General features: G+C 55.8%; 1 protein-coding gene across 1 annotated transcript in view; it reads right to left on the bottom strand.

Moving 5' to 3' along the window:
• Positions 1-26,601, bottom strand: part of SDK2 (sidekick cell adhesion molecule 2) — a 93,803-nt gene that overhangs the window by 34,754 nt on the left and 32,448 nt on the right. Inside the window, exons 15-30 of the mRNA XM_060135284.1 lie at positions 26,014-26,129; positions 16,749-16,944; positions 16,451-16,549; positions 15,875-16,066; positions 14,130-14,251; positions 13,284-13,393; positions 13,032-13,182; positions 10,331-10,568; positions 9,439-9,554; positions 8,585-8,774; positions 7,122-7,220; positions 5,686-5,880; positions 4,417-4,618; positions 3,200-3,303; positions 2,618-2,688; positions 591-726 (exon numbers count right to left, since the gene is read on the bottom strand). Of these exons, the coding sequence (XP_059991267.1) occupies positions 591-726; positions 2,618-2,688; positions 3,200-3,303; positions 4,417-4,618; positions 5,686-5,880; positions 7,122-7,220; positions 8,585-8,774; positions 9,439-9,554; positions 10,331-10,568; positions 13,032-13,182; positions 13,284-13,393; positions 14,130-14,251; positions 15,875-16,066; positions 16,451-16,549; positions 16,749-16,944; positions 26,014-26,129 (2,337 nt within the window). The remainder of the gene's footprint in view (positions 1-590; positions 727-2,617; positions 2,689-3,199; positions 3,304-4,416; positions 4,619-5,685; positions 5,881-7,121; positions 7,221-8,584; positions 8,775-9,438; positions 9,555-10,330; positions 10,569-13,031; positions 13,183-13,283; positions 13,394-14,129; positions 14,252-15,874; positions 16,067-16,450; positions 16,550-16,748; positions 16,945-26,013; positions 26,130-26,601) is intronic.

The following is a 26,601-nucleotide window of genomic DNA, read 5'->3' as shown; positions in this document are numbered from 1 at the left end:
GAATTTTTTCCTTCCTGCTGCAGAGGCAGGCTGGATTCCGGGGACCCCAGGGCAGAATGGGCATCTCCCTGAGGAACCAGAGGGGGCCAGACTGCTGCCCTTGGGACATGACCAGGCTTTGCTTTGGGTCCTTCCCACCTCAGGCCCTTTGCACGTGCCAGGATCCACCCTCCCCCGCCAACCTCCTCTGGACTGGTTGACCTGGAATCATCCGTCAGTGTCGGCACCACAGCCACCCCCAGGGAAGCCTTTTCTGACACCTGCTTTAGGATCTCCTGGAATACGTGCTTCACAGAGGCCATGCCGACGGTCTTAGATTACCTATAGCAGGGTTTTCTTCTCCAGCGCCTGGCTCCTCCCCCAGCCTGCAAGCTGTCTGAGAGGGCAGGGACCTTGTCTGTCTTGTTCACTGGTGTCCCCCCAGTGTCTGGAGCATAGAAAGTGCTCAATAAACATGCACTTGGGGATTGAATGGGATGGGATGAGAGGCACACACAGGGGAGGGCGCCAGGGTTTCGGGTTAGTGTGATTCCAGGATGCTGAGAGCTTCACGCCCCCGCCCGCCCCCGACTCCCTCCACTGTCACTCACAGGTGAGCTCTGCCCACTTGGCCCCCGGGTTGTTGATGCCACGCAGTGTGAAGCCCCTCAGACCCTCGTAGAGCAGCTCCCGGTACCGGATCCGGAAGCCCAGGAGGATGCCGTTGATCTTGTCTTCTGATGGTGGCTGCAGGGAAGGGAGTGGGGGTGGGGCCGGCCGGGCTGGACCATGGCTGGGCATCCCCTTCCCCTCCGCCCCTGCCTCCCTCCCCATCCTGCGTCCTGCAGCCACAGAGCAGGGACTGTGTCTTAACCGGGAAAAGGAATCAAAGTGGCATTGAGCATTCTTAATTTACGAAGCATTTCCAACGAAGTTACTCCATCCCTGTAGCATTCCCTGGGAGGCAGGGCAGGGCGGGAATCATCATGCCATCCCCACTGAACAGAGAGGAAAGTGAGGCTCAGAGATGGTGAGGAACTTGCCCAAGGTCACACAGCATCATGGGGGCCCTGAGCATGACTCTGGACGCAGAACCGTCTCAAAGAGTTGTTCCTTGTCTAGAAACTTCCTCACATGATCACGTGCCCTGGCCAGGATTTCCTGGAGTTTCCCGGGAATTAGGGAGAGTCCTCGCCCTGCTTTTCAGCAAGAACGAGGGCGGCGTGTCTTCGTGCGCTGCCCCTCTCTGCCTTGATCGTTTTCCTCTTTGCTTTCTGCTCCCGTCCTCAGATGAGTTGGAGAACAGGCTTCTGGAGAAGGTGGAAGCTACTTTATTTATCTACTTTTGGCTGCGTTGGGTCTTCATTGCTGCGCGCGGGCTTTCTCTAGCTGCGGCGAGCGGGGGCCACTCTTCGTTGCGGTGTGTGGGCTTCTCATTGCGGTGGCTTCTCTTTGTTGCGGAGCACGGGCTCTAGGCACACAGGCTTCAGTAGTTGTGGCCCGCAGGCTCTAGAGCACAGGCTCAGTAGTTGCGGCGCACGGGCTTAGTTGCTCCGTGGCATGTGGGATCTTCCCGGACCAGGGCTCCAACCTGGTGTCCCCTGCATTGGCAGGTGGATTCTTAACCACTGCGCCACCAGGGAACTCCCAGAAACTACTTTGTTATGATGCCTCTTCTAAAAAACCTGCTGAAATGGCTCAGCCTTTTATTAGCTCCTTAACTGTATTCCTGGCTGCAGCTGGTGCCTCCCTGCCCCCTTCATCACGATGGCCCCGACCTGCTCCAGCCTTGGTCGGCTCCCCGCTGCACTAGGTCATTTTCACTTAAGGGACTGTCCTTCTCAGGTGGGGCCTTGAGCTGTGGGAGGGGTCGGGGGGGTCCCTCCTGTTTTCTCTTCAAGGGCTTTCCCTTCAGGGGGGCTGCAGGTGGGCAAAGGTTGGCACCTGCCCCTCTAATCCTGAGAAACGGAGACAGGAGTTCAGGGCTTTGGGGCCTCCGTGGGTGACCCGCTGAGCCCCTGGACTGGGCTTCAGGGGCTGGGGAGGGTCCTAAAGGCACCCACGGGCAGCTGGGTCTCTGAGATGCGTCCCGGGTCTTCCTCAGGCCGTGAAGGGATGAGCAGGTGGCTGGCGGAGGAGAGGTGGGAGGCTGGTTCTTTGTACCTGGATGATGGGTTCCTGCTCACGGTGACAGGACCGAAGCCCAGCCTGGGTGCAGGTGAGGCAGGCACACCTGTGACTGGTCTCTGTCGGGAATCCCTTCACTCAGAGCGGGGCTGGGGTTCACAGAGACGCTGGAGGCCCTGACAGCCCCCAGCCCTTCTCTGTGCAAGGATTCTGCTGACGTAAGGGCACCGAACCTGGCCCTGCCACCTAGTAGCTGTGTGACCTGGGGCATTCTTGTCACCTCCCCGAGTCTGGGTCCTCATCCACAGAAGGGTATAGGGTAGGACCGTATTATCTGGAGGTGGAATGAAGGGTGTGTATGTGTACACACGTGTGTGTGCGTGCGTGTGCGTGTCTACGCACGTGGGTGCCGTGTTCCAGCCCTGCGGGGGCTATTGTCTTTCTGGTCCCAGCACAGGGTGTGTCTGAGTCCTCGTGGGACACGGGCCCCTCCCCGCCTGCCCGGCCGTACCTGCCATCGGATCAGCACGGAGGTGGTGGTGTGCGGTGTCACCGAGACAATTGTGGGTGCTTCATCAGGGGCTGGGGGGAGAGGCGGACAGGTGAGCTCTGGGGGGGGGGTGGGACTTAGGCCCCCTGGGAGCCATGGGACCAGATTCTGCAGACACTGGTCCCACTTAAGCCCCTCCTCATGCCCACCGCCCCAAGTTCTTTACAACAAAGAGCCAGTGTAAAGTGGGAGAGGGGCCGGGACCTTGACCCCAGCCCAAACCCAAAGGCCCAGATCCCCTCCTCTCTGCACCCAGTGCCACAGGCCTCCCCACTCCCACTGAGGTTTCCTGGGGTCGGCCATGAGCTTCGAGGACAGAGAAGAAACACACGAGGATGCCAGGCTGGCTGTGGGTCCTGAGCCCATGGCAAAGGCCCCTCTGGCCCAAACCTCCTTGGGACTCTGCCTGGGGAGCCAGACCAAGGGCCCAGCAGGCCCAGTGCCCCACCCATCTTTGGAGGCTCCTCCCCCAGAAGAGAATGCCCAGGGCCCAGCAAGTGCCCAGGGGACCAAGAGAAAGAGACCCCAGTGGAGGGCACTGACCGGCCTGCAGGGTGGTCAGTGGTTCCGACTCCTTGCTGAACTCACTGTCCCCGATGTCATTGGTGGCCTTCACTCGGAACTTGTAGGACGTGAAGGGCTTGAGCCTGTGTAGGGGAATCGGGTTTGATGAACAGAGGTGTCCCCTAATGGCCCTGCCCCACCGCCTCTGCTTCCCATCTCCCCAGGGCAGCCCCAGCAGCTGTGGGTCCATCATACAGACGGGAATGTAGAGGCTCAGAAGGACGGTCTGCTACGCAAGCGACAAGCTCAGGCCAGGCCCTGGGGTGCCCTAGACCAGGCCAGCTCAGGGTGTGGCCTCACCTTGGCCGCAGCTAGATGCCAAAGGTCCCCAAGTGGAAACGTCCACATATCCCCTATCTCAGAGGGGCCTGGAGGTAGGAAAGCTCCAGTAACTTCCCCTCAGAGCTGACACCTCCCCCAAAGACTGCCAGCCCTCTCTTGCATTTAGTGAATTCAGGAAGGGCTGAGGGTCTCAGGAGTTAACCAGCACTTCATCTCTATAAGTCTCATTTCCTCTGCAGGCAAACAGCTTCCTTTCTGATTTATTGAGGGTGGGAGGGGGAGTGAGGAGAAAAATCTTGCTCAAAACTCTCGGTCTCATCAACTGGAATGTTAAAAATACATCCCGGGCTTCCCTGGTGGCGCAGTGGTTGAGAGTTCGCCTGCCGATGCAGGGGACACGGGTTCGTGCCCTGGTCTGGGAGGATCCCACATGCCGCGGAGCGGCTGCGCCCGTGAGCCATGGCCACTGAGCCTGCGGGTCCGGAGTCTGTGCTCCGCAGCGGGAGAGGCCACAACAGTGAGAGGCGCCCGTACCGCAAAAAAAAAAACAAAAAACCCCCCCAAAAAACCCACATCCCACTAGGAATTAAATTGAAGGCAGAACTTTGGAGCGAAGCTCCACTCCCCTATTAAGGATGGAGAGGGAGGCTCCGCCTGGCTGGAGAAATCCAGCTAATGAAGGATGGCGAGCCTTTCACGGAGGGGGCTTCTAGGCTCCAGAAATAGATAATAAGAGGCAGCCCTAACAAGGCTCCAGAGAGGGTGGGGAGGGAGGTTAGGACAGAACTGGAGGGGATGAGCGTGGATGCGGAGAGGTCCCTGGGGATGCGGGCTGTGGAAGCGATCTGGGGGTGGGCGGGGTCTGGGCCGGGAGGGGCGGAGCGGAGATGCTGGCGGACACACGGGGGCCTCACCTGTCCACAACGAAGGCGGAGGCGTTGTGGCTCACAGAGGCTGAGTGCAGGGCCCACCTGCCGCTGGGCAGCTCGCGGGTCTGGATGGTGTAGTAGCGCACGGGGGACAGCCCGTCGCTCCCGGGCTCCCAGGACAGGAGCACGCTGCGTGCCTTCACGTTCTCCTGCTGCACCACGGGCTTGCTGGGGGGCTGCGGGCGGTCTGGAGGGGGTAGATCGGGGAGGAGCAGGTGAGGCCACGGCGGAGGTGGGGGTGCACTTTCTCGGCCCCCGGGAGCACTGATGCCCCCCATCCCATCCCATTTCTGCACGCAGGTTCCAACAGTCAGCACCGTGGCTCCTGGCCAGCGACTGTCCCTGGGCTACTCGAGGCCCAGGTGCCTGGGAATTTATACCCCCTGAGGGCAGCCCCAGCACAGGGCTGACAGTAAGGTGGTGTGAACGCCCCAGTTCCTTTGCCCCGGTCTGCACGGTGCTGAGATGGGACCTACACTGTCCCCAGTGGGGTGGGGCTGAGCCCACATCTCCCTCGGTGGGACTCGGTTTTGTCCCCTGCGAGGGCTTGGCCTCTGCTCACTTCCCCACGCCCCATGGCGGGATTCTTGGTCTCAGCACTCTGGCTCTTGGGTGGATGAGTCTTTATTGCGGGATCTATCCTGTGTGTCGCAGGATGTGTAGCGGCACCCCGGCCTCTACCCTCTAGATGCCAGGGGCACTTCCATTCCACCTGTGACACCCAGACTCTGCCCAGTATCCCGGGGTGGAGGCAAGGGCACCCTGGCTGAGAAGCACTGTCCTCCTGGTTTTTCCTGGGAACACTGTCTCATAAATCACGCTCACAGGGATCTGGGGCACAGGCCTGCTTCTGGGGAACCCAACTTTGGGCGAGAAGCCGGCTCAGGGAGGCAGGGCGACGGCAGCCAGGGCTCTAGGCTGCAGTCCCATCCTCCACCCAACTGGACACGGTCTCCTCTTGAGAAGGAGGGGAGAGAGGAAGGAAGCTGGTCTCACCGGCTCGCCCTTTAGAAAATCTGGGCAGGGCAGGACCCTGGGGAGGGGAACTCCCAGATCAGCTCTGGAAGTCTGCTGGAGCCCTTGCTGACCTTGGCCTCAGAGATTTGAGCCCACTTTCCCTTCTGGACCAGGGCAAGAGACTCACAACTAGCCCACCCCCAGCCATGCACGAGGAGATGGTGTGAGCTCCCGGGCCGGCTGCGGGTGCCCCCCCCCGAGGCCCCCCAGGCCTCCCCAGTCCCGGTGGGCAGTCACCTCTCTTCTCCGTGGTCACCACCAAGGCCTCGGCGGCCTCTCCCCAGCCCTTGCGGGTCTGGGCCGTGATGCGGAACAGGTAGACGGACTCTGGCTTGAGGCCGGTGGCCGTGAACTGGCGGGCGCTGGGCACGAGCACCTCCACCGTGGCAGCGTTGGCCGTGGTGGCGTTGAGCCTGTGTGTGATCTGGTAGGCTGCGGGGAAGGAAGCAGACGGGCCGTGCTGGGAGGTGGGGCAAGCTGCTCTGGAGCCCCGAGCAGGGTCAGTCCTTCCTCGGCCACCGCTGTGTCTGCCCTTGGGCCACCTTGGCTGTGGCTGGTCTGCTCGAAGCCCTGTGGGTGGCTCCCGCGTCCTCAGCTGTCACCTGGGGGGTGGGGCTGCGGGGGGCACGAGCAGGTGCTCTATGCAGCGTCTGCAACCCCCAGCCCAGCCCCCGACGAGGCAACTGAGGCTCAGGGAGGCCAGGCCACCTGCCAGGAATTGACCAAGCTGGAATTCCAGCCCAGGTCTTTCTAAGCCCAAACGCCTTCCCCCCACCCCCCAACCCCCAGCCCCATCGACTCTGTCTCCAGAGGCACAGGTTTCACAGGGGGCGGGCGCTGCACGATGCCAGGACTGAGCCCTGGACTGGCATAGGTGGTCCGATCCCCCGTTCTACAGGTGAGGGGCTGAGGCCATGGAGGGAAGCCGACTTGCTCAAGTTCACACAGCTGTTCATTTCAAGCCTATGAGTCTTCTCGTGTGTGTGTGTGTGTGTGTGTGTGTGTGTCTGCGTGTGTGTGTGTTAGTAGGAACCGTGACTACGAAATGATGCTTCCAACCTGTAGCATCCCTCCTGGGTGCCTTAGGCCTCGTTTCCCACCTGTGGGCGCGGCTGGGCTGAGCCAGCCAGTGTGCCCTCACCTGGCTACACTTAGGAACAGCGGCTGAGGGTCACCAGATGGCCAGTCCCCTGGGGACCTGGGTCACGTGGAGGCACAGAGCTGACCAATGGTCCCTGAGACACCTGAGCCCCAACCTTGCCCTCCGGCTGATAATCTTACGGGCTGAGATTTCCAGTAGGAGAAATTAGACTCACAACCATTCTTTTTTTTTTTTTTTTTTTTTTTTTGCGTTACGTGGGCCTCTCACTGTTGTGGCCTCTCCCGTTGCGGAGCACAGGCTCCGGACACGCAGGCTCAGCAGCCATGGCTCACGGGCCCAGCCGCTCCGCGGCATGTGGGATCTTCCCGGACCGGGGCACGAACCCGTGTCCCCTGCATAGGCAGGCGGACTCTCAACCACTGCGCCACCAGGGAAGCCCTCACAACCATTCTTGAGGAATGTGGACACTTGTCCTGGGCTTAGCCTCTCTCCTGCCAAGACTGAACAGCCTCCTTTACACCTTATACCTCCTTCTTCCTGCAGCCAGGGCCCAGGAAGGGTACAGGCTTACCAAGAATGATGCCGTTGGGGGCGGCGGGGGGCTGCCAGATCAGCCGAACCGATGTGGTCCTCACCTCCGGGAACAGGATGCCCATGGGTGGTCCCGGGACTGGAGGGGACAGAGGAGAAGCAGGGGACACTGCAGCTGCCGCTCAGCCCCTAGACCAGCCCGGCTCCGGCAGAGCAGCACGGCGGGGGGCAGGGGAAGGGGTCACTCTGCTCGCTGAACTTCTGAGGAGTGTGTGTCTGTGCTTGGCACCGTGTCCTCACACAGGACGTGGAGATGCTATCAGTGAGGTTTATGCATTACTTGGCAGGAACTAGACAGGGCCGAGGCTCCAGCTTTGGGGCAAATGAAAGCACCAACCCCAAGCACACACCACTCCTCTTTCTGGACCTCACTCTGGGACCTGTGGGCCTGGAGCTCCACCGCTCCTCTCTCTGGACCTCACTCTGGGACCCGTGGGCCTGGAGCTCCACCGCTCCTCTCTCTGGACCTCACTCTGGAACCCGCGGGTCTGGAGCTCCCTGCCCAAACAGCCCCAGGCATGCTTCCCTTCTACAGGGGCCCGGAACCACCCCCCTGAGGGTGTAGACTTGTCCCTCTGGACGGAGGGATGGCCAAGAGGCAGGTGTTTTGGGCAAATGGATGGAAACTGGATGGTATGGGCCAGAGGAGATGGGGGCGGGGGGAGACAACAGGGTGGCAGAGTCGGGGGACGGCTGAGGGGGCAGCTCTTCCCAGGCTGCCTCGATCTAATTCGGAATGCCAAGAAATCTGAGATTTCTAAACTTGAACTTGGCCTTCCAGGTCATTAGGAGGGTATATCTGTCACGGCAGGAGCGTAGAACACATTTAATTTAACAGATCATTAGCTTCATTTATCACTTTAGAACAGAGACATATGGTGTTTGGGCTTCGCTTTGCACTCTCGTCCCGACCCCACAAGTGTTTTTGGTGAGCAGTATGTGAGGATGTGTGTGGGGAGGAGAAAGGGGGGCAAAGGACCTGTCAGATCAGCCTCCGATGGGGAGTTTTGCTGCAGAGATGAATGCCTGGAGCCCGGCAGGGGTCACTCGTTTGCTAACAGGACCCGTAGTCTTGTGTAAAGGAAAAAATCAAGCCTTTCGCTTGCACAGACCTGCACTCAGAGAGAGCCTGCCCCAGGTGAACAAGAAATCAAAGCGGGTACAAATCCTCTTTTCTGTTCACCTGTCCCAGAGAGACTGGATCAGATGCCAGTCTGCCCTTGCATTGTCATTTCTTCCTTAGGGATGCGCAGTTTGTAATTAGCATCCCTTGCAGTGGGGTTGGTGGCCCTCAGTGACCTGATTCCCCCAGCAGAAGCCTGAGGCCACGGTTCCCTTTGGGGCAGAGAGAGACCTCAGAGGGGCGGGGCAGGGCTGGGCAGGGTAGGGGTGGACAAAGCGCAGCTCTCAGCCTTCCCCAGGCTCCCAGGGACGGAAACGTACTGTCATCCAGCGTCCGCTCCAGGATGGCAGGATGGCTGGGGCTGCCGTCCCCGATGCGCGTGAAGGCTAGCACCTGCACCTCGTACAGCACGTATTTGCCCAGGCCTGTGAGCTGGGCGCTGCGTGACGAGTTCCCTTCCACCAGCCAGAACCGGGGCTGGGAGTCTGAGTCCTTCTCCTTATACAGCACCTGTTGGAGCCCAGCGCAGGGGTGAGGGCCTCCGGCCTGGGTCTGGTCCCGCCAGAACCTCTCCTATCTCCTCCCCAGGAGCCAGGTGGGTGAGGATGAGTGGGTGGACCTGGGGCTCCCTGGAGGGGCTTGGTTCCCAGGTTACACAAGCCTAGTGCTCGGGGAGGGAGGGGGACACAAAGACGCAGTCAGCCATGGAGCTGGAAGGTTCCTTAGAGAGCATCCAGCTGAGGAAACAGGCCCAGAGAGGGGGCGTGACTTGCCCAAGGTCACACAGCCAGTAGTGGCAGAGCTGGGATGTTAAGCTACGTCTCCTGACTTCCAGGCTGGGGCGGTAGGTGCAGCTTTGGGAGGAATTCTAGAAGATAATGGAAATTGAAGCTGGGCCCATCGGGGCTGAGAGTGAGGCTTGGGGCACCCAGTGTGGCCTCCTGGGGGAGGTAGAGCTGCCCCAAGGACCTCAGGCCTTCATGGGAAGCTTCCCCACCCCCAAGGGAGGACTCCTTGGTTGTCATGGTGACCAACGGATGCCTCCGGCAGATCCCCTGTGTCCACTGTAGAAGGCAGAGTCCTGGGCCCCAGGGGGTCGCGAGGACAGGGCGCCGGGACAGGGAAGTGGGTGCAGGGGCTGCAGCCCCCTCCTCTGCTCGGATCTGGGACTCACCTTGTAGCCCAGCACCAGCCCGTTGCGGTCGGCCTCTGGGACTTCGCTCCAGCGAACCAGCATGCTGCTGGAGGTGGTGGCCAGCACAGACACGTTGGTGGGGCCCGAGGACGGCACTGGGGGAGAAAGGAGCGGAGAGAAGCAGCTCACGACCCAGAGCGGACCCGACAGTGGAGGGGGTGGAGTGGGGTCTGAGGAAGGAAACGGGGCACGGTCCCCAAATAGCAAATTATTCTGCGACGATGATGCCTTTGGCTCCGGAGTGTTGCAGATGCTGCTTCTGGCTTCAGATCAGCCTCCCCGTTATCCCCCCTCAGACTAACGTTAGGATGAGGCTGCATTTCCTGCCGTAGCAGCGAGGGGTGGGGGAGGGGCTAGGGTGGGAAAGCAGCCATCATTTAAAGGGCGTTAGGAAAAAGCCACAGAGCTACACGCCACACGCGGCTGGATGAGGGCTGCCTGTAGGCCGGGAGCACATATTCTGTGGATGTCCCCTTGCCAGGCCCCTATGAGCCGCTGCTGCTTCTGGAATGTTCTGAGAGCTCACCCAACCCGTACCCTCTCCCCACCCCCCCACCTCCATCTTGGGGTCTCACAGGCACTGCTGGGTGTCAGGGTTAAAAGTGGGGACACAGAGGCGGGAAGCCCCTCCTGGGAACCTCTGGAAGCAGTGCTGGGAAAACCAGGTTCTGGAAGGCGCGGCCACACACACACAGGGTGCTCTGCGGGACGCTGAGCACAAGTAGGAAAAGGAGCCCAGGACATTTTCGCACGACAGCTCCAGCCTTTGAGCCCTTAGAAGGCCCTGAGGGCAAAGAGACAAAGGTGGGGGGGTATCCCCAGGCCCCAGGGCGGTGAAGCGGGTGGGGTAGCTGGCATGAGGGCGCAGTACCTGACTCCCGGGTCCTGCCCAACACCGTCTGGCTCCAGGGCCCGCTCCCGATGGCGTTGAAGGCCTGCACCTGGACGCGGTACTCCGTCCACTCCTCCAGGTCTTCGATGGTGTACTCCCGTTCCACGCGGTCTTGGACCACATGGCTCAGTGTCTTGCCGTGGCCGTCCGCCCGGCTGTACTTGATCTTGTAGCCCACCGACTCAGGGTTCCCGTTGTATTCCATCTCTGGGAGAGGCTGCGGGAGGGCAGGGGTGGGAAAAGCAGCTGTGAGGCCAGGCCCACCTAGCGTATGGAAGAACTGCCTGGCTCGTGCTGCCTCTTCCAGGCAGCCTTCGGGATTACCCAGCCCACTGTCCAGCCCGTCAGCGCCCATGTGAGGCGCTCTCACCCCTGGGTGTGGCTTAGTTGTGTAACTCTGTGCTTCTGACAGTCCCACCATCTCCCTGTCTCTCTACCCTGGGCTCAGAGGAGAGGCAGCATCCACTCTTCATTGTGCAGGTGACAAATTTATGACCCTGCCAGGGGAGTTGGCCCTGGTGAAGAGAGGCATAAAGGCTGTCTGTCCCACACTCAGCACCTGTGGCAGTGGCTGTCTCTGCCACTTAACTCCCTCACTCAGCCTGCCAACATATACGTATTTAACTGCCTACGGCACGCCTGGTCTCAGGTTGTGTCTGCCCTTGGAGAAGCAGGCACGTGAAGGCAGCATCTCAGGCATGGGCGGAGCTCCAGTCACTGTCAGGAGGTCCTTCCATCCAGCACACCTCCGTCTCTCCCGCTGCAGTTTCAGCCTCCTCCTTTTTGTTTGAGTCTCAGTGAAGAGAAAAAAGACAGCTTCATCTCCTGAGTCTATGATTAGGCTGGTGGGGCTGTGGTCACCGGCTCAAGGTCATGCGGATGAACTTGGGCAGTGCTGATAAGCGGTGGAGGTCTTTGTACACTGGGGGCAGCCTGGGATCTGAAGCAGGCGCGAGCTGAGGGCCCAGCCTTCAGATTCTCCTCTGAAGGTGACAGGGCTGGAGCTGGGGCATCCTCAGCCCTCACCTGCCCGCATTCTGCTTCCCCAGAGGCTCCGACGAGCCCATGATCCACAGGCCCTGCACGTCCTGACCTACTTTCTCTGGCTGCTCGGCCTCTGCCTCACCGCCTACATCCCCCGTCCCTCCTGCCAGCCCCCGCTCCTACAGACACTCAGTGAAGCAGACTAGAGGCCATTAACACAGCAATCAATGGGCCTGAGAGCTTGAGATGGGCCTCGAGCACATGCCCTCCTACCTGCTAAGGAAAGGCAACGGGCCATGCGCCATTAGGTGGGACCGGAGGGGCCCGGGGCCCCGCACAGTGCAACCCCTGCCTTTTATTCCCCCTCCAGCTCCCACCCTACGTACCAGACTTTTTAGCCTTTTAGTATTTGGAAACCTTAAAGTGAGATGCAGAAGGGACGCGGGGAGCAGCCTGGAGGGGAGCAGAGCTGAGGTGAGAAGCGGGGGGTCGGCGAGGGGCGAACTGGGCCTGACAGCTCTGCCTGGCGCTGGTCCCAGCCGCCTGGGAGGGGCGTCGTCATTCATAACTAGCGCTTGTCTGGGCTGACGGCCATTAGCGCCTCCATCAGGCGTGTCCAGGCAAGCGGAAGGCAGCAATGACTTTCTGGTAAACCTCAGCCCACAGCTCGGGGTTTTGCAAGTTGAGTTTGGGGCAACTAGTAAGACATTTTAGTGGAAGCAAAAAAGAGTTGCATGGCCGGAGGGGCCTGGTGAAGTGGAGGCAGGCAGCTCCCCCTGAAGCTATCATTCCTGGATTCTCTAAGGAGCCGGGCTGTTCGGTGCTGGCCCCACGTCTGCTCGTCTAGGAATTCCTCTTGGGTTGCTGCTTTGTGGCGACCGCGCCAGGAAACGCGGTTCCAGGCGATGTCCTGGGGGAGAAATGCTCTCTCCTGTTCCCCAGAAGATGGGCTGGCTCAGGGGTTAGGGCGGTGGATTTTGGGGGCCAGACTCCCTGGGTTGGGATCCCGAGCCCTGCTGTTAACTAGGGGGTGTGGGGGGTCTTGGGCCAGTTATTCCACCTCTCTCTGCCTCAGTTTCCTCATCTGTAAAGTGGGGGCCAGGATCACTGTCACAGGCTCGTGGAGAGGGTTCAAGGTCCAACTCTGACAGCACTCAGAACCCAGCTTGGCAGGAGGAGAAGCCCTCTGCACGGATTACTCACTCGTGCAGGGTCACCGGGGTAATGACCCTCGATGTGGAACCCTGATCTGTGGGGACAGAGCCTAATGCCTCCCCGACCCCCCCTCAACCTGAGAAGCAACCCCTCCCTCTCTGACTTGGTGGGTGAGACAACTTACATCCGAAGCCCAGAACCACCCCGGGAGCTGTGTGACTGTGGGTGAATTCCTAACCTCTCGGAGCCTGTTTTCTTAGCTGTAAATTGGGAGAGTACCATGTCCTTTGCAGGATTACTGGGAGGATTAAATGGAAGAAAAATAACGTAAAATGCTTGGCGTGTGGCAATACTCAATGAACAGTATTTTCGAGCTTTTTTTCACGTGGGGCGTTTGTTCATTGGACTAAGACTGATGCTCAGAACAGAGGAGGGGCCTGGAGGGAATCCCGTGGACGCCTGCTTTGAGGCAGTGACACCTCTGCAGGGTGCTGAGGCCCGAGGAGACGTCCCACCCCCGCCGCCCTCGCGGGAGCCTCACCACCCAGCGGAGCCACAGGCTGGTCTCACTCGCCGTGCGCAGCGTCACGTTGGCCGGGGCCATGTCAGGGGGCGCCTGGAGGGTCTGGATCTTTCTGGAAGGCTGGCTGGGTGGGCTAGTGCCCACGATATTCACCTGGCGCATGCGGAAGCTGAGATGGGCGGAGACGGGTGAGCAAAATGGTGAGGGCAGGACCCCAGGGCCAAAGCCCGTCCCAGGCCGGGCAGCCCCCGCCCCTTCCTCACCCATTACCTGTAGTAGGTGAAGGGGTTCAGGTCGGGCACCTCCATGGACCGGGCGTCGGGCTCGTTGGGGAGCTGGTGAATCAGCAGCCACTCCTCTCCCTCCCCGACCACGCCCACCTGAAAATGGAGACACCCTTAGGCCTGGCCAGCCTGCCGGGCTGAGATGGGGGTGCTCTGAGCCCCAGCTCCCGGGAGGAACAGCCCGGCCCAGGGAAGGTCTTGACACAAACCCCAGGGCTCACCCGGAGGGCACCACAGGGGGCCCCCATCTTTCCAGGCCCTTAAACAAGCCTTCAAGTGGGACCCCAAGCCCTCCTGCATCAGAATCTCACGGGCTGCTTATTATAAACCCACTCCTGGGCGCTACCCTTGACCCAGCCAATCAGAATCCCCGGGGGTGGTGCCCAGGACCTACATATTTATCAACAGTAAGCTTCCCGGGTGATTCTCCCCAACACCCTGGCATGCTTCGTAAAACCCCAGCTAAATCAAAATCAGAATTTCTGGGGGTGGGATCCAGGTGCTGGAACTTCTGAACACTCCCCTGGTGCAGGCAAAGGTGAGACCCATGGGTGTAAAGGGCTGCAGCAAGCAGCTGGTTATTTCTCTAGGCTAGCCAGTCACCACCCTGACCAGAGGAGGAGTGTGTGTGTGTGTGTGTGTGTGTGTGTGTGTACACAGGTGAGGTGGAGGTGGAACTGTGGGCATTTTTGGTGTATCTGACCTTCTGATAGTTGCATGTGAAACTCACACAGATTGAAACACACATGTGATTTGCTCTCAAGAGCAGGCGTGCGGCCAAGGCCGGGGAGCAGGCTGCCCAGGCTGTAGGGCTCTCCTCTGGCAGCTTTACCTGGGCCTCCACCAGCCAGCGGGAGATGGAGGTCTTCCCATCATAACCTGGCCTGAACTGCAAGGTCACGGAGCGGGGGCCAATGTTGGAAATGCCCAGGTTGGTGGGGGCTCCTGGGAGTTCTGGAAAAGGAAAACAGGGCAGGAAAGGAGTGAGAAGAAGGTCCTTCCACCTCCCACAGGACTCTCCAGGCACGGGGCTGGGGGGGAGTGGGCTGTGTGTCGCACATTTCCTAGACACCTCGGAGTAGGAGCATGGCCGAGGCCTCAACCCACAACACGGCCTTCGGCCCTGCATCTAAGGCTCACTGTGTTCAGACTAGGGACCGAGGTAGGCTCGGGGCTGAGAGAACCCCCCAGGGCCAGGAAACGGGGGCTGGGCTTCCTGAATGAATCTTCTCCATCTACACACAACCCATTACAGCCCTCCCAAACCAATAATGGCTGAGGGAGGTTAGAAGGAGGGATGAGGACGGGAGGAAGCCCCTGTATTCTTTTTTTTTTTAAAAATTATTAACTTTATTTAGTTTTTGGCTGCGTTGGGTCTTCGTTGCTGCACACGGGCTTTCTCTAGTTGCAGCGAGAGGGGGCTACTCTTCGTTGAGGTGCGTGGGCTTCTCACTGCGGTGGCTTCTCTTGTGGAGCACGGGCTCTAGGCACACGGGCTCAGTAGTTGTGGCTCGCGGGCTCTAGAGTGCAGGCTCAGTAGTTGTGGCGCACGGGCTTAGTTGCTCCGCAGCATGTGGGATCTTCTAGGACCAGGGCTCGAACCCATGTCCCCTGCATTGGCAGGCAGATTCTTAACCGCTACACCACCAGGGAATTCCCAAAGTCCCTGTATTCTGACCAGGAACCTTGGGGTTCAGGGTGAACAGAGAGAGAACAGATTCCGGGGTCGGACTGTCTGAGTTGAAATCCAACTCCACTGCTTCTGATGCTGTGTGCCTTTGGGCAAGTTACCTAACCTTTCTGTGCCGCAGTGTCTTCCTCGGTAAAATGCAGATGATAACAATATTGCCTACCTCAGGGTTGTTGGGAGGGCTAAGTGCACGGATGCACTGAGCTCTGGGCCAGGTGAGCACTACAGTGTATCACCTGGGGTCAACTGAAGCTCAGGTATCTCAACCACCTCGGTGGGCAGGTCGAGGGATTCTGGCCGCATCGCACAAACACAGACTTACAGACCCAGACAGGACCACGTGGCTATCCGGTGTGTCTCTCCATAGACACAGATGGGGAAACTGAGGCACAGAGGGGGACGCTTGACCTGCTCAGGGTCACAGAGCCTGGCAGAAGCGCGATGGGGGCCAAAGCTTGCTGTTTACACCGGGGGTGAGGTTATTCTCACCCTGCTCTATCCCCTTCCCAACCAACATTTCCACTGGTTGGAATCCGTTTGGACCTTTTGGGCGACAGTGAGAATTCTTCCCCGGAATCATAGATACCGCTGCTTGATGCAGAGCCTGGAGAAGGATGGGGGAGCAGAGGGAGGGGGCAGTGGCGGAAGGAGGCAAGGGTGGGGTTCTGCGGGGGCCCGGGCTCCACTGAGAGTCAGGGGAGGAAGCGGCAGCAGCCCACACGGCCTCACCATCACGAGGATGCAGCCGGCCCTGGGAGGACCCGGGAACCCCAGACTCCAGGGAGGGGAGAGCTGTGTGGGAAGAAGCCAATCTTCCTGAAGAAGGGGCCTCCTCCCGAACAGGAGAACAAGAGGCCAGGAGCCCAGCGCTGGGGGCAGGCACCCACCTGGAGGCACCCCGGAGGAGATGGTTGAGGCAGACACCTGGCCCTGGCCCTTGGCGGTCATGGCGGCCACCTCGATGGTGTAGGTGGTGAGTGCAGTGAGGCCCGTGACGCGGTACTCCAGGGTGACGTTGGGCAGGTAGTGCGTCACGCGGGTGTTGGTCCGGTTATACTCCTCCCAGGAGATCCGATATCCTGGGGAGAGGCCCCAGTGTGGTGTGAGCTTGGCTGGGACCTTAACCTTCTGCCCTGCTTCTCACTTCCTTACTAGTCTGGCAGTTAGACACGCATTGGAAGGAGGGGGCCGAGGGAGGTGGGAGCATCGTGCCTGGGGCCCCGGGTGTAACCTGGGTGGGTGCCCCTCATTGGGTGTGGATTGCAGGAGGGAGGGTGGGTCACTGCGGCTGAAGATCTGGGATGCGGCTCAGAGCACAGGGGCTGAGAGCCTCCCATGAGTCCTTTCGAAGAAAGAGTGGCCTGCTGGGAGGCTCTGGATGACACTAGGTCGAAGGGAGGGGCATGGACGGGAGGGCCTTTGCCGCCCGTCTCACCCCGGGGCAGCGATGCCGTGGCGCCTACCTGTGAGAATGCCGTTCTTCTCCCCTGGTTCTTGCCAGCTGACCTTCAGCGAGGTGTCCAGGATTTCAGTGAAGCTCAGGTGTCCCACGGGCCCTGGCACTGTACCCAAAAGGGTCCCCCACCCACCCCATGCCAGTTAGAGCCGGAGAGAGACCACCGTCCTCAAGACAGCCCGTGGGGCTCCAGGGGTGACCCCCGGCTCGAAGACAAGAGCAGGGCCGTCCTGGGCCTGGAGCGCTCAGCCTGGCCCGCGGAGGGGGGTGGGGGCAGAGGGAGCCGGGGTTAGGGCGCTGCCTACCGTCCTCGTGGGTGCGCACCAGCTGCGGGGTGCTGCGAGGCCCGTCGCCGGGGGTGGTGAAGCACAGCACTGAGGTGAAGTACTCAGTGAACTTCTTCAGGCCCGACACAAAGCCCACGTGGATGCTGTCTTGAAAGTTGGGCCGGGCGGTCACCATGGTAACCTCCTCTTCCTGCTCTGGCTCCCAGGCCATCAGCTGCGGAGAGGGCAACCACTCAAGCAGGGCGGCAGCGAGCACGCGCCAGCAGAGGCCCAGCGCTTTCCCACAGGCTGGGCCAACAGACAGAGAGTGTCCAGGAGCCCAGCTTTCCTAGGGTCCCTCCTCCCAGGGAGGGCCGGCCGGGCGGATACCACAGGCCACTGGAGCCTCTGTCCTCTGGGAGCTCACTTTGGTGTGCTGCTCCATTTGCTGAGTGATTTACTCTAAGCAAGGTACCGGGCAGGGTGGTTTCAGTGAGTCCTCTCCCACTCGATTCCCACAGCAACCCCACAGGGAGGTACTTGACCAAGACTGGCTACATAATTTGCAGGTCCAGTGCAAAATGCAAATGGAGGCCCCCTTGTTCAAAAATTATGAAGAATTTCCAGAGACGGCAGCAGAGCATTTAACTGAACGTGGGGTCCTTCTGAGCGTGGAGCCCTGAACCCCCACACAGGCATGAAGCCAGTCTTGTTTTTTACAGATGGCGAAACAGGCTCAGAGAGGCTAAGTGACTTACAATATATCACACAGCTCCTGGGTAGCTGAGGGTCTTTGCTTCTACACCTGGGCTCCCATGCCTTTCTCTGCCTGGGCCGGGGCAGTTCCTCCTAAGAACTCCAGTATGTAGATAACTCTCTCTTTCAAACTTGTTCCAAGTTGGGATTTCAACTGTAACCATCCTCTAGAGGTGGAGCACTGGCAAGAAAACCCCGTCTGGAAATTCAGCATCACTTTTCCTCTAATCTCCACTCTACATATCCCAGCCATAACTGCATAAACGCCCCACCTCCCCTCCCTTCCTCTTTTATTAAAAATTGAAGAATAAAGTTGATTTACAATGTTGTGTTAACTTCTGCGAAGTAATTCATTTATATACATTTATACATCCTTTTTTTATTATTATTTTTTTTTCCGGTACGCGGGCCTCTCACCGTTGTGGCCTCTCCCGTTGTGGAGCACAGGCTCTGGACACGCAGGCTCAGCGGCCATGGCTCACGGGCCCAGCCGCTCCGCGGCATGTGGGATCTTCCCGGACTGGGGCACAAACCCGCGTCGCCTGCATCGGCAGGCGGACTCTCAACCACTGCGCCACCAGGGAAGCCCTATACATTCTTTTTTTAAAATATTCTTTTCCATATGGTTTATCACAGGATAGTGAATATAGTTCCCTGTGCTATACAGTAGGACCTTGTTGTTTATCCATCCTATATATAATACTTTAGCATTAAATATAGCATCTGCTATGGTAGCATCTGCTAACCCCAAACTCCCAATCCATCCTTCCCCCAGCCCTCTCCCCCTTGGCAACCACAAGTCTGTTCTCTGTGAGTCTGTTTCTGCTTCGTAGACAACTTCATTTGTGTCGTATTTTAGATTTCACATATGAGTGACATCGCGTGGTGTCTGTCTTTCTCTGTCTGACTCAGTTCACTTAGCAGGAACATCTCTAGTTGCATCCGTGTTGCTGCACGTTCCTGCTGCTTCTTGACCTCCTGCCCCACACTCCTATTTTCTGGGCCCTTTGTCTGTCTCTAACAATGACAGCTGGTCTCACAGATTTCCTCAATTATTTCAAATTGATTAAATAGCAATTAATGGTGAAAAGCTATGCTGGATGAATTTTAATAAGCCTGGGTATTTATAGACATAAAACAATACCACGCCAATGTCTCTTGATTAACTCAGGCCCATGACAATGCTTCATCTCCTCCTTTTCATGGCCGTGTGTTTATAAAGAATGTTTGGAAATTTAATTGGTATTGTGAAAAGATAGCCTATAGCAAGTTAATTAGATACCAATTAGACCCTAAAAATACTAATCAGAAACACTAAGTGGTATTTAATACGTAGGTTAAATACCCTCATTTCGGTTATCTTGTTTCATAGCAATTCAATTGCTGAACTTTGCTGGAGTAGATTAAGAAACAAGCTTGATGTTTTAATATACTTTAATCAATGTAATTGCGAATTAATTACACCATTAGAATTGTGTGGTGCCTTCTCCAGTAAGTGCAAAATCTGGGTAAATATTATTTTTTCGGGTTTAGGCCAATTGTGATCACTACTATTTAAAAAAATAAGGGACAAAGAATGTCTTGACAGGTGCCTTAAAGCACATTCACAGGGAATTGTCTTCAGATATGACAAAGAAGATGGGGACAGGGTGATGGTAGTGTGGTTGGGTGGAGTCATGACCACAGCATCATCCTCCAGGTCCAGGCCCAGAGTCCAAGACGGAGGCAGGACAGGGGTTGCTTCAGAACATTTACTCTGGGATGTGAACCACTCGTCCTGTAGCTGCATCCAAAGAGGAGGAGGCTAAGGGTTAAGAGGCCTCTCCCTCAGGTCCAGGAAGACAATAGAATTGTCTTCTGCACCTCTATTGCTTCCAAGGGGCTGGGCTCTGGGCAGCCATGGGGTGGAGGCTGTGCTCCATACACACACTGGGCTCTGGTCCCATGAGCCCTTCCTGTGTGCCTGGCACTGGGTTAAGCCCATCACGGACCAGTCCCGTTTCACCATCACGATGAGGATGACGTGCGAATCACTGTCCTGTGCTGCTACAAAAAGGAAACCAAGGCTCAGGAAGGTTGAGGACTGGTCAGTGCACAGGGGACCACCTGGATCTGGCTTCAGATTTGTGGACCTGAGACCTTAGACGCAGCCCTCTATCTGCCGAGGTACATACAGCTGCCAGGTGAGGGCTGGGGGTTCTCCACACCTGCTCTTGTTACTGGGGGTCAGCGCTGATTGACTTCCTCAGGTCCTTGGTCTTGGATTCTAAGCAGACTGGGCTGCCCTGAGCATGGCTGGGGTGTGTGGGTGAGTGTGCTTGTGGGGGGACTTCAGATCTAGATGGTGGGACAGGCAACTCCACCTTAGACAGCAGAGGCCCAGGGGGTCACCCCTGTAACTGAAAGGTGTGTGTGTGTGTGTGTGTGTGTGTGTGTGTGTGTGTGATGGTGGGGGGGCCAGGGTGCAGAATGTGCAGCCAAAGCCGAGAGAAAGGACGACAGAGCACAGCTTTGCCATTTACTGTGTGACCCTGGGAAAATCACTCAACCTCTCTGAGCCTCAGGCTATTACAGGAGCCAGTATTAGCTACCTCAATGGTTGTGGGGAAAAGGGCTGAACTGACGTGCCTCCTGTTTCTGATGGAGGCAGTACATCGCGGGCTCGAGAGTCTAGGAGAGTATAACCTGCTAGATTCTGGAGTTAAAAACAAGTCGGGGAAATTCTCTTTTGCACCCTCCCTTTGTCTTTCCCTCTACTTTTCTATCTCTTTTGCACGGATTCGCACAAAACATCCTGGAAGGATATGTAAGAAATTAACAACAGTGGTTCCCTGGAGTGTGGAGAATTTCAAGGTTGGGTGGGATAGAACCAGGCAGATGAGGGACTGGGGTGGCATGGCGTGAGATGGAGGATGTCTGCCTGCTATAAGTTTATCTTTTTACATTTGTTGGTTTTTGAATCGTGTAAATATATTCCCAGTTAAAAATTAAATTAAAAAATTAAAAAAATAACGGGGGCGGTTTGGCAATAGCAGCAAAATTATACACATTTACCTTTTGACCCAGCAATCTCATTTCTAAGAATCTGTTTCAGAGTTATATGTGACAGTATGAAAAAATGTAGGCACAAAACTATTCACTGCAGAAATCTTTGTTATAGTAAAAGACTGGAAACAACCAAAATGTCATCACTAGGGAGCTGGCTGACTAAACAATGGGAGATCCACATAATGGAACACGATACAGATTTTTTAAAAAGGGACAAGGAATATCTCTATATACTCTTACAGAGAGACCTCCAGGATACAATGTAAATAAAAAAGCAAAATGGAGAAAGTATGTGGAGTACACTGTCATTTATCTAAGAAGGCGACGGTACACATTTAAACATGCGTAGCTTTTGTTTATGTTAAAGACATGGAAGGGAAAACTGAACCAAACCAACAAACAAAAAGAAATCATTTCTCTTGGGAAGGAGGAGGACCAGAATTCAGGCTGATTTTTTTCTGAATTAACTTTGCTTTGTAGATTTAACTTTGGAACCATGTAAATATGCTACATAATTATAGAATAAAATTAAATAAAAAAATCAATCCCTAAAAATCGAAACCCAAATGAAACAAATGAACCTCACTGTATATTGAATTGTAGCAAAATTACACAGAAAGAAACCATTTCAGAGACTTTGCAGCACAGAAAGGGGGGGACTGTATCCCTGGTGGGATACCTCCTGAGAAGTACAGATAATCTGAAACTATTTTCAGTAATCACAGTGTTGATATTGCTGTTCTGAAACTGTCGTGGGTATTTGTGGGATCAAGTAGTGAGTAATTCTGTTGCTGCGGAAGAAACTAGGTTTTCAGAATGGAGAAAAGAGAGACAAAAGACCAATGAGATTATTTTTAAAATGTCCTGAAATTGAATTGGAAGTATCAGTATGTGTTTTATCTTTAAAAAAGTATTTCTGAGTTGTCCATTCACAGGGCCTTGAAACAACAACCAATGCTAGAACCAGGAGCAGCCCCAGTGCCCAGATTTTGGTATCTAACTATCATTAAAAGAAACAAGGGGGCTTCCCTGGAGGCGCAGTGGTTGAGAGGCCGCCTGCCGATGCAGGGGACGCGGGTTCGTGCCCCGGTCCGGGAAGATCCCACATGCCGAGGAGCGGCTGGGCCCGTGAGCCACGGCCTCTGAGCCTGCGCGTCCGGAGCCTGTGCTCCGCAACGGGAGAGGCCACAACAGTGAGAGGCCCGCGTACCGCAAAAAAAAAAAAAAAAAAAGAGTGGCCCCTGCTCGCCACAACTAGAGAAAGCCCTCGCACAGAAACGAAGACCCAACACAGCCAAAAATAAATAAATAAATAAAATTTAAAAAAAGAATTAAAAAAAAAAGACTCCTGGGGCCATATCAAAAGGACTCACCAACTTGGAAGAGGTGGGTGATGGGTCAATTTGGTATCAATAAGAGTAATAATGGCAGTGGATTGAAATATATCAGACGTATTAAAAATCCTTAAGGACATAATAATACTAACAAAAACAAAACAAAAAGATGCCTCCCTCTGCCCCCATCCAAACTCATCTGTCACCTTAGAAGACGCTAAGGAAACAATTCACTATTCTGAAAATTGTTAAGTCATGGAAGAGAACTGAGCATTTACCATGCTTTTCCTAGATGAACTAAACCTTCAGGTAACCAAAAAGTTGTTAACGGAAAAATTCTTTTGGGGGGAAAGTATTTCAACTCATAAATCAAGGAGAAATCATAATATTCAAGTATCCTCATTTTGATACTTGAATACATTTCATATCCTCAAGTATCCCCTATTGAGATAATAGAGCACACAAGGGTGGTCAATGGTCACCGCATCCTAGTAAGAGAGACAGGTAGACTCCGTGCCTTCTAATAAAATGCACAGCACCATCTAGGAAGTAATATTTTGAAAAAAAAAATCAAATCTGAATATGATCAAGCCTCTAGTTCTAAATTCCAATTTACTGCAAATATAGTGTTCAGAGGCATATATTAAATGACCCCACAGGGATGCAGTTGCAAATCCAGGCTGTGGAAAACTCTATAGGACAAATGGCTAAGTTTCTTTCTTTCTTTCTTTTTTTTTTTTGCGGTACGCGGGCCTCTCACTGTTGCGGCCTCTCCCGTTGCAGAGCACAGGCTCCGGACGCGCAGGCTCAGAGGCCGTGGCTCACGGGCCCAGCCGCTCTGCGGCATGTGGGATCCTCCCGGACCGGGGCACGAACCCGTGTCCCCTGCATCGGCAGGCGGACTCTCAACCACTGCGCCACCAGGGAAGCCCTGACTAAGTTTCTTTACTAAATAAATTAAAAGGAAGAGAGAGTGAGAGAGAGAAAGGAGAGAGAGAATCTGTAGATCAACTGAGACCTAGAAAACTTCAACCAGTTGCAATTGTGTGGCTCTCATTTGGACCCTGAGGCAAATAAACCAACCAGTAAAAGAAATGCCGCGGCAACTGGGGAAATTTCAATGCTGATGGGGTATCTGATGCTATTAAGGGGACTGTTGATTTTTTAAGGCACTATAATGGGAATGTGGTTATTGTGTTTAGGTTTTAAGTAGAGACTTTATAATATTTCTCTGCAGAAATATTTATGGATGAAAGGCTACAATACCTGGGATTTCCTTACAAATATTCTAGGGGAGAAGCAGAGGGCTGGAAAATAGAGGGAACGCATTGGGCCGTGAGTTGGTAACTGTCGAAGCCAGGGTGCGTTATGGTCTGATCAAGTCATCTTAGTCTCCTCACTACTTTTGTAGATGTTTGAAATTGTTCACAATTCAAAGGGGAAAAAAAGGTCCCTTCTCACTGGAAGGATGGAAGGGACAGACACTGCTTTTTTCCCCTCCCTGTGATACTGAAGGCCAAAGGAGCAGGAAACAAAATCCCCACTTGTATCCATTCATACTTAGAAAAAATCAAGTTATAGTTATTTACAATTAAATCATACAACACTTTCTTTTTAATGCAAGACGAAGTGCAGGCTCTGGAGTTTGAAGCCAAGCTTTGCAGTTACTCTGACTGTGAACAAGTCACTGGCCCTCATGCCTCAGTTTCCTCCTCTGTAAAATGGGGTGATGATAACACGCCTTCCTTCTTAGGGGTCTTGTGCAGCTTGTAGGAGACAAGAATGTGAGGGAAGCCCACGCATCCTGCCTGGCCTGTAGAAAGTGCCCTGAAAGCGTGAGCTTTTCTTACGCACCAGTTTCTATGCTCAAGCTATCTGGACAATTCATTTCTGCTGACTTTCTTGGAGCAGTTATGGGGTGCTGGGCACAGACTGGACCTGGGAATCAGGTGGGCTCCTGCAGCTTCCTCTGGCTCTGGGTCATTGCCCTAATTGTCCCGGCCACTAAGCTGGTCTCCTTGGCCCTCCGGGAGCCATTTGTCTTAGAAGTTTGCAGCCCAGGTCTCCCCAAAGTGGAAGGAAACTTAGAACCGGCAGCAAGAAGCTAATTCTTCCCAGCTCAGCTCCTCTGCATGACGCAAGCCTCCCTCTTCCCTCCACTGCCTCCCCCCAGAGTCCCAATTAGGAGGTTTCTCCAGCCAGCCGGCACTACCGGCGAGCAGCTACAGCCCTGGTCCAGGAGGGCCCCGCTCGGCTTCGGTGACGCACTTTCCTAGAAGCGAGATGTCTGCGGCTGGGGTGTATCGGGATCTGGACCCTCCCTCCTTTACTTGAAACACCAGCAGAACATTCTCTGGGTGATTTAATCTCAGCCCCTTCCCGTCCAGCCATCCCCCACTTTGCAGCAACAAAAGCTAAGGCTGCTAGTCCTAGAAATGGTCCTTGTTGTCACACACGGGTGGTGTGGGAATCTTCTGGAAGTATCTGCGGTCACCTCGAGGCCAGCAGAGCCCGCGGTTCCCTGCCCTCCACGGCTGGCTTCCTGGTGACATGCCTCTCACATCCGGAGGGAGCGCACTGCCTCCTCCCACCCGCCCCACTCAGCTGAGGCCAAGCTGTAAAACACGGCGTGGACCACACACTCTGTGATCTGCCATCTCCCATTCTCTTAGGGAAGGTCAGCTCCGTGCTCCTCGTGGGGTGAGAGGAGAGACCCAGGAGTGGCTGCCAGAAGGGGATGGTTGAGAAGTCCCGACTTGCAGCACAGTTCCAATTATAGCAAATCTACTACCATCACCGTCACCACCGCTACTAGTGCTTTTTGTTATGGCTGAATTGTTTCCCCTCCAATTTTTATGTGGAAGCCCTAACCCCCAGGACCTCAGAATGTGACTGTGTTTGGAGATAGCCTTTAAAGAGGTAATTAAGTTAAAACGAGGTCCTTAGTGTGGGTCCTCATCCAACAGAACTGGTGTCCTTCTAAGAAGCGGAAGTCTGGACACAGACACACAGAAGGAAGACGCGTGAGGACACAGAGAAGGCGGCCGTCTACATGCCAAGAAGAGACGCCTCAAAAGGAACCAGTCTTATCAGCACCTCGACCTTGGACTTCCGGCCCCCAGAACTGTGAGGAAATACATTTCTGCTGTTTAAGCCGCCCAGTCTGTGATACTCTGTGAGGGCAGCCTGAGCAACGAATCCATTTCTACTACTATTGCTACCATTTTCGGAATGCTTCTTAGGTGTCATTCTGCTGAAAAAATTACAAATATTCTCATTGAATCCTCATGCAATCCTAAGGGACAGAAATTATCATCACCTTCGTGTGCAAAGGAGGAAACAGGATGTCTCTTGGCTCTCCAGCAGCCAGAACAGCGCCCATGGTTGGGCTCAGTAAACACTTATTGAAGGAAGGATGCTCAGACAGTTTACAGGACTTGTCCAGGGGCCTGGCCAGAGGCAGAGCCAGGACTTTAATCTAAGCTTTCTGAGTCCTACTCCTGCCCTTAAACACACTGTGTAGGGTCAAGTACAGTCTGAGGACAGATGACCCTGCAGAGTGCCCATTAGCCCATGGCTTGGGGGTAAGAAGCACGGTCTGGATTTTTTTTTTTTTTTTTTTTTTTTTTTTTTTGCGGTACGCGGGCCTCTCACTGTTGTGGCCTCTCCCGTTGCGGAGCACAGGCTCTGGATGCGCAGGCTCGGTGGCCATGGCTCACGGGCCCAGCCGCTCCGCGGCATGTGGGATCCTCCCGGACCGGGGCACGAACCCGTGTCCCCTGCATCGGCAGGCGGACTCTCAACCACTGCGCCACCAGGGAAGCCCCGTTCTGGATTTTTCTGCTGGGGCCGTGGCTGTGCGGGGACCCTGAACCTGAAGCAAACCTGGTTTTGTTCATAAGGCAGGCTCATCGAGACTGACTGCTCCCTGCACTGGGTCACAGACAGGCCAGTGTCCGTACTCCCCGTGGCCTGGACGTGGACCTGGGGAAAGCCCGCATGCCCCTTGCCCTGATCATGTATCCTCTGCTTGGCTTGAACCAATGATTCAGAGACAGAGCGGGGACTCCCTCCTCCCCCTTCCTCGCCTTCTCCCTGCCTCTGTGGCCTGCGTCCTTCCGAGAATCTCCAGGCTTCCTCTCGGGGCAAGGAGAGGCCTCAAGTACCTTGTAGCCCTGGTTGATGCCGTTGATGAACTGGGGGCTGGGGGCAGTCCAGGTGAAGCGGATGGTCGTGGAGTTGGTGGCTTCTGCATGCACGTTGCCCGGAGGGACCGTGGGCACTGGAGGAGAGCAGAGAGGTAGGGGTGTGTGTGGAGGGGGCACCGTCTGACTGTCCGGCCCGGTTAAGCAGCGAAAACACATGAGGTCTGCGGACCCTGCTTTACACCCCTCCCCCCAGCTCCTCCCCTGCTGCTACGGAGACTTCAGATGCCCTCTTTCTGCAGATTAGTTTGGGCTTAATGAAACCGGTCTGGCCCATTTCACAGGGTACCCACAAATAAAAGTGATGGATCTGAAAATGCTCAGGGTGGTTTTTAGGTACAACGCTAAATGTAAGCTGTTTCATGATCCAGTTAATGGGTAACTTTGCAGAAGGCCCCTGTATCCCCGAAGCCTCTGCGTTCATCACACCCACCCCAACCTCTTCATCCATCTTTCCCTCCGTCCTCCCACCCTACGGGGTAGCTGGGCACAGCATGTGACAGCCTGGGACTGGATAAAACAGGTGACACGGTTGAGGCAGTCAGGACT

Source organism: Lagenorhynchus albirostris, chromosome 20 (genome assembly GCF_949774975.1).
Source record: "Lagenorhynchus albirostris chromosome 20, mLagAlb1.1, whole genome shotgun sequence".
NCBI lineage: Eukaryota > Metazoa > Chordata > Mammalia > Artiodactyla > Delphinidae > Lagenorhynchus > Lagenorhynchus albirostris.
Note: the sequence above shows the minus strand (reverse complement) of the source record. Positions and strands in the feature narration are given on the sequence as shown.